This window comes from Cryptotermes secundus, unplaced genomic scaffold, assembly GCF_002891405.2.
Source record: "Cryptotermes secundus unplaced genomic scaffold, Csec_1.0 scaffold163, whole genome shotgun sequence".
NCBI lineage: Eukaryota > Metazoa > Arthropoda > Insecta > Blattodea > Kalotermitidae > Cryptotermes > Cryptotermes secundus.
In genome coordinates, this window is record NW_019730105.1 from 291,723 (window position 1) to 299,207 (window position 7,485).

At 38.9% G+C, this 7,485-nt stretch overlaps 1 protein-coding gene across 1 annotated transcript in view; it reads left to right on the top strand.

Moving 5' to 3' along the window:
• The first annotated feature begins 2,410 nt into the window (after positions 1-2,410).
• LOC111866035 (xylanolytic transcriptional activator xlnR-like) overlaps positions 2,411-7,485 on the top strand; it is a 38,759-nt gene continuing 33,684 nt past the window's right edge. Inside the window, exon 1 of the mRNA XM_023854544.2 lies at positions 2,411-4,298. Within this exon, the coding sequence (XP_023710312.1) occupies positions 3,981-4,298 (318 nt within the window). The 5' untranslated portion in view covers positions 2,411-3,980. The remainder of the gene's footprint in view (positions 4,299-7,485) is intronic.

Consider the following 7,485-nt stretch of genomic DNA (forward strand, 5'->3'; position numbering starts at 1 on the left):
AACTTGAAATGGATTTGACTTCATATCTAAAGGAATCTGACGAAGCCATATGACTCTTTGCATAAATGAGTATTTTTAGTGTTTGTTCATCGTGTAATATCCTGATAGAACATGATGTTTCGGAGACAGGGTCTGTTTCCTTCCTCAGGTGAATTGGTCCTTTAGAAATTCCTAATCTCTGACGGGACTTGGAAGGAATATAATGTCCCGGAAACTGGACCCATTTCAATTGTCACTTCAAGGGGGGCGTGCAGTAATTCAGATGAAGGCTTTCTGCACTTTCCAATTGACCCATCAGAGTAGGTGTCTCTCGGCCTTTGACCTGAGAGCGGAGACAGGTCCAGTTTCCGGGACATTGGGTTCCTTCAGAATAGTACACGATGGGTATATGGGTACAGTCCAGGAAGGCAGTGATCCAAACTAACTCACTAACAAGTCGGTATAGAGAAGGAGGTCGGGCTGGACGGACCGTGTTCGGTTCCTGGTTGTGGCTAGATTTATCCCTTCTGCACAACGTCCAGCATGACGGACCGGAATTGAGTTAAGTTGAATGAGGTTAAGTCACACGCATAAATTCACCTTCAATTCATTATTTCTCCTATATTATATGCACCTAATATAGTATGCCCCACTCAAGGCGTGGATGCCTGTGTGTTGTCCTGTGTGTAGGTAGCGGCCTTGCGACGGGCTGATCCCCTGTCTAAGGAGTCCTACTGTCTGTGTAAAAAAGATTACGAAATTGAAGAAGAGGCCAGGGCCCAACAAAGGGCTGCAAAGCCATTGATGAATGAATGAATATATTTTGTTTCATTTGAAAATCAATATTAGATATTTATACACTATGGTCTCCTATTTCATATACGAATGTGTGGGGGGAAGCATTGATAATATTTATTTTATTCCAATAAATCAATACGGCAGTAATTAGTAACTATATATATTCGTGACTGATTTTGCTGATATGTTTTATTTGCGAGGGAATTAAACAGAATTTAAAATGAAACTCTTCTGTAAAGTCCATAACCAAAATAAACAGAAGTTGTTTACAGACATGGATGATGTTTCAGGTCTAACAAGCTCAGTAAAGTACCCGATGAATAGCTCCGAGCTTCGAAACTTCGTGTTTTAAATTTGAAAGCTTAAAAAGTTGGCGTTTAAAAAAGTCAATTTCTGGAACCGAGAGCGGAGAAATGTTTTAGAAATTCGTAACGTGCGATCTTGCAGGCCTCATTGGGCTTGGTGTTAATTTATTGTAGTTAAACTCTATTACTGTAGGTATAGACCCACTGCTTCACTACTGAAGTTACACATTCGCCTTCGCCACAGCGCCCAGACCGGCCCTGGGGCCCACCCAGCCTCGTATCCAATGGGTATCGGGGGCTCTCTCCCAGGGGAATAGCGGGTGACGCTGATCACTCACACCTCTTTAGTGCCAAGAATAGTGGAGCTATACGTCCACTCCCCTATACTTCTTCATGGCGTAATGTTCAATTAATTAAGCACAGGGAAATATTTATCTCAGTCACATACTTCCACGTAAATATATATAGAACACGATAATTGCGGCTGTTACATTTCCTACTTGGTTTATGTTTAACCCTGAAGACGGAGACAGTATGTGCCTTCGAAACATTGATTAACTAATACCAGACTACACTTCAAGCAGCCGGGCCGCGCCATAGCTCAAGCAGTTAGTCGCTGGCTTCCCACCGCGGCGGCCCGGGTTCGATCCCGGGTCTGGTCAAGTGGGATTTGTGGTGGAGAAAGTGGCGTTGGGGCAGGTTTTCTCCGAGTACTTTGGTTCCCCTGCCAATCTTCATTCCACCAATTGCTCCACAATCACCCTCACCTATCATCTGGGGCTGGTGCAATAGGCCAGAAGTGGCCGCAGTACAAGGGACTTAGTCCCACCCCACTAGCAATAAAAAAAACCTTCGAGCAGACGTACAGGTTCTGTTTAAGTAAAAATCTTTGAACATAACCCCAAAACCTGGAAAGCCGTCTTGTTTTTGTTATTGATTTTTAAACAATATTTCGTACACATTTTGCTGTGTTTTTCCTAATTTTCCTCAGCAACTCCTGTTGAATACCATATTCATATTTTTAGATATGCCATCTTGCAAAAGCTGTCCATTATTTTCACATAATGTTAAAATCTGTAAATTGCGTTAGAATTTACGGTGTCAATCAAGAAATACTCATCCCGAATTCGATCCGCCAAGATGTTCGGGGAATCACCAAGTTCCTGTTACGTAAGAGAAGTAACCCGAAACCCCGTTGGAGAAGGATGAGTGATTGGCCGTGGAGCATGTGAGGCAGGGAGAGGGAGTACACGGAGACTTGCGCATGCGTGTACGGAGAACAGAGCCGCAGAGAGAGTTGGTGTGCTATTAGAAGGCAGTCACAGACCGGTACGCAATGCCGTCGGAAGATTTCTCTCCGAGTGGAGTCTCTACATAAGTTTACCAGCAGCCAAGTCTACTTCATCAACCAAAGTTCAGCGAAGAAATTAATGTACAGTGAACAGTATTAAAAGTAACTAGAAGAAAGTTTGTTTAAATATCTCGGGGTACTAGCGTCGTCTTTATATTTCTTTCCATAAATTATTCTGTGAGTTTTAAAGCATTTTAGTTTAGATAATTGAAAAGCTTTTATAGAAGAAGTTGTGAGAGAACTTTCCGGCATACTACTTAAATAATAACTGTTACCTAGCCACCTTTTGACAGCTGTAGTTTTGTATAATGCTCGTAACACAAATAGGATTGATACAAACCAAACGCCTTTACTTTGATCTGTAAAAAGCGTGAATATTTGGTAAATAAGTTTTAAACAAACCTCAAGATATCTTGTGACAGAAGAAATTTGTTTCTTCACAACAAACTTTTGTGGTTGAATCGATGGGACAAAGTTGTCAGTCAACAGGACTTGTGTCATTTGCCTGAAGGAAGTAATTTTTCTTCTTATAAACACAAATAGTTACTATCCGAAGTTTTATATTTTGCAGTCCTTTTATAGTGGTTATAATGGAGGAACTTGGTGTTAGCGCATTCATGAGTCTTTGTATAGTATGGACTTCTTGTGCCTCAACGTGTGACTTAAAAGAAAATTGAAACTGACTTGCATAAAGTGAAGTTTGATATATGGTTATCAAAAAACTGAATCTCTAATTTTATAAGAGCTAATTTTCATGCATCACTATAAGGTAATTAATTTGAACAGGTCGTCTGAAAACATGAAGTTTGTGTGATACAAGAGCAGATTCAAAGTGAAATAAAAATCATATGTTTATGAAACCGTCTATAAAAACCTGTGAAAGGAAGTTTCGAACAATTGCATTCTGGTGTGTATACCACACTGTTTAAAGTCTTGATATATAAGAGGCTATGTGTTTGTGTGTAAGCTGATATATATATATGTGAAACAATTAGAAAGTCAAGAGATTTTTGCAGTATATTTGTTAGAAATTATAATATTGATTGAATTTACTTGACACTTTGAACGAAGGAAGTAAGTTCAAGATACTGGAATTTAGACGCAAATATTATTTTGATTTACTCTAACAAATATGGATTGAAATTAGTGAAATAAGGACAGCATTACGAATGAACTAAATTTTATTTCAAGCTCGCTCTTGTATGGAACTAGACGCCGAAACTGAACAAGTAAAACGGCTGCTGTGTTTGATATCCGAAATCAGAAAAATTCGAGTGTTGATATTTTCTTCAAAAATATAAATTTGATACTGAATAGCTCTGAAAAAAGTATACAGATATTAACCAAAATTCTGAAGGCAACAGGAAGATCCTCAAAATATACAATTAATTTACATTTAAAGTATGAAGAGATTAGGCACGTGCATTATCGATATTTCAGTGAATTAACAGACACATTAAATTCAGTGAATTTTATCTCGAGGCACAAGTGGTAACAGGACAGTGTTCAAGGATTATATTACATTACTCGAGATTGAGACTGTCAAGATGAAGGGGCACACACATTCCAACCACAGACACCACCACAACAATAACAACAACAACAACAACGGCAACAGTGCAGGAAATATGAAGGAGGCGGAACGCAGGCTCGGCGCAATCCTGAGAACTGCCCAGAAGCTGGCGGTGTCTCCCGAAGACCTGTCCCGCCTCGTGGCCGTGAAGAAGCTGACCCAGGGCACCACACGCTGCAGAACTTTCTGCCGACACGCGCTCCCTCTGCTGGCCGGACTGCTAACTCTACTCATGGTCCTGGTCATGTACTCAGTCGAGGAGCAGGGACTTGGCTGCCTCAAGAACACATCGGTACGTTAACGCTAGAATCACGGTTATCAGTAGCAGAAGTTTCGAGATGAAGTCTTCTCGGGCAATGAATTCACTGTTATCTCAGCGGTACGCGCTAGGATAATCGAGATAATACTAATATCACTGTGATATTGATTGTTGCATTATAGCCGGAACATTTGGTAGACTATAAGGAGATAAGCAGGAATGAGTACCAGGAATATTCTTGGGGGTAAAGGGCGGCCGGAGCGTAAGGCTGACAACCTTACCGCCATCTTTGTGTTGACTGTCTAGAAAATGTGGGAGCCTCAACGGCCTGGTACAGAGATACCTTTACTTACTTACTCTATAAGGAGATAATACTATGTTGTAAAAATACAAAGCATTTCGACAGAGGTTTTCTTGTGAATGGGGTCTGTTCTTCGACGAGAGGAGAGGTTTGTTGCACCGCGATTTCGCAGTAAAGTATGGTCCCACGGTTCCCACAGTTCTGAGGGAGTAAAATATAGTGATGAGTCCTACGATACTCGGAACCAAGAATGACTATGCTGGCGAGGACCTGCATTCATTTACCAGGCCCGACCAGGTTCCTTGGTTTTACTGTGTCTCTAAGCAACTGGTGAGATGTTTCCCGATTTCGAAGTAGCTATTGAGTACTTGTTCGGCTCGTACCACTTAAATTAGTCAAGAATAACCCCTATTTGCGAAAATTATTATCAAATTAGCTTTCAGAATCAATACTAATAGTATTCATTTCCAAATAAATACAATGTACGGCCTTGACGGTTATAAAAATCCCTGATTTTAGAGGCAGAAATACTCTCCGAAACATCGGACACGAACTGCTTATTAACATGGTTGATCGCCTGAGAAGACTTTATTGCATGCAAATTGGCGTCAAAGCCTCAAACCCGAAGTCGCAAAGGTGACGAAATGAGAGAATGAATTATAAATGAAGCAGAGAGATCATGGCAGTGGCCTGTTGCTAGCTATATTCCATTAGCGGCTGGTTAATGCTTCATGTATGAGAAGCAGGGGTTACTTAGTGATTAGGTCCTTATGTTATACTCCTCCCTTGTCTGTATCAGTGTAAGGTCTACTGCCACCTGGTGAACACCCAATTGCAGTAAAATAGTAATAATTCATTTCGTGTTTATTTACATGCAAACTTAACAGCACAGAGGCCAATAACAAAGTTGGCACGAGCGCATAGAAATACAGATATAACTAAAAGACAAAATTAAATAAGACAGTCTATATAATGGCATTAAATTAATAATAATTCCAAGAAAAATTAAAGTTAACATTAACAGGTGAGAAAATAAAATAAGTACATTTAGAATGGTTATTCCATTATGTGGTGAGAAAGGACAATACACATACATACACACATAGAAGTTAATAATAATAATAATAATAATAATAATAAGCCAATTAATTCTTATTTATTCCTGTGGCAGCTCAACATCCTAATTCAATTCAATTCATGTTTATTTACGTACAATTTAAGAGCATAGAGGGCAAGTAAAAGGTTAGCATGAGTACATAGAATTACATAAAAATAATTTAAAACAAATACAAAATTTGAGAGTCTACACAATGGCAATAGATTAATAATAATGCCAAGAAAAATTAAAGTTAACGTTATCAATGAAATAAGACCACATATGCACAAGTAATATTAAGAGTATCATTAACAATAATAATAATAATAATAATAATAATAATAATAATAACAACAAAAACACTGAAATTCATTTAGGGTGGACTAAAGAGACCAAGAAACAAAAAGATTCAGGCAGAAGGGATAATGACAATGCAAGTTATCGTCGGTCGATGTTTAGTTTCGAGATCATTTTAGCGAAATTATGTCACCAACACAAGTTAATTGGCGGCTTTGTATCAGAATCAAGAATTATATGAAATAGATTAATATTTTAAAGGCTGAATTTCTTCTAAGTATATATGATTCCAGGCCATACCTCACAGGAAACTATTACGTCACCACTACAGAGCCCAACCGGTTAATGTTGATTAAGGAAACAGTCGCTGTTTACTGTGAGAACCATACGGAACACACAGATACACTCTGTGGGCAGAATGCAGGGTTTTAGTGTGTTAAGGCAGGTGGTACATATAGTAACCACCGGGTTTTAAAGGCTTAAGATCAAACAGAAGAAGCTTGCGTCGGATGGATTAAGGATTTAGTTGGGAAAGCCAGAAGGAAAGAGACAATTAGGAAGACGTAAGTGGGACAATAATAAACTGGGTCTTTGAGAAATAGGATTGTATGGTAGGGATTAAATAAATGGGTAAGTATATGGAACAATAAAAAGGTCTTTAGAACGTAGTAATGAACCTTCGATTTCCATAAACTTTGGGGGAATTCTTCTCGAGAAGGACTCGGCTACATGGAGTTAGTTAATTAGCTAGTTAGTTAGTGAGTTAGTGGATGCATTTACGGTTGGTCTCCCTGCTACCAAGATTCGACAGGGTTTGCGAACTTGGGTAAATACTAAATTAGAAAAACACACACATGTATATATATATATATACTAGCTGTGCCCGGCCACGCCTTGCTGTGGCTCAGTCTGCCCGTTCTTCCCCAGTTTGATTTGAAATTAACTCGACGCATTGCTTCCGCTCCGCGAATACGACGACCTAAGTTGGATCTTCTGCGAGGCATTATTTGGATGAACTAAAGCAGATCGATTGCACCGAAGAAGAAGAAAGAAAGTTATTGCATATATATAGATATTTATACAATGTCTTATCTTAAACACATAAATAATTGCAAAACATTAAAAAAAGGAAAGAACACGAACTGGAAAACAAAGAAGAAACAAAAAAATAAAGAATACTGACGAAATATTTCAATTCAAACGCAGATCAATCGACACAGCCCAATTCCAACGCAATATAACATGAAATAATTAAATCAAAATGAAAATAAATCGAAGCTGTTTCTGCTTTGATTTCACTCGGAATCTCTTGTGATACTCGTGACCCCGTGACACTCGCGTTTCCATGGAAGTATACTTTCCGGTTTCATCCGTTGTTACGCAACGGAACCTATTATCCTATGCAGCGGTCTGTTCTAGCGTTAATATGGAAACGACTGCACTGAAGAAGAAGAAAGAAAGTTATAACAAAAACATATGAAATTGCCAAACATTAAAGAAGGAAAGAACACGAACTGGAAAACAAA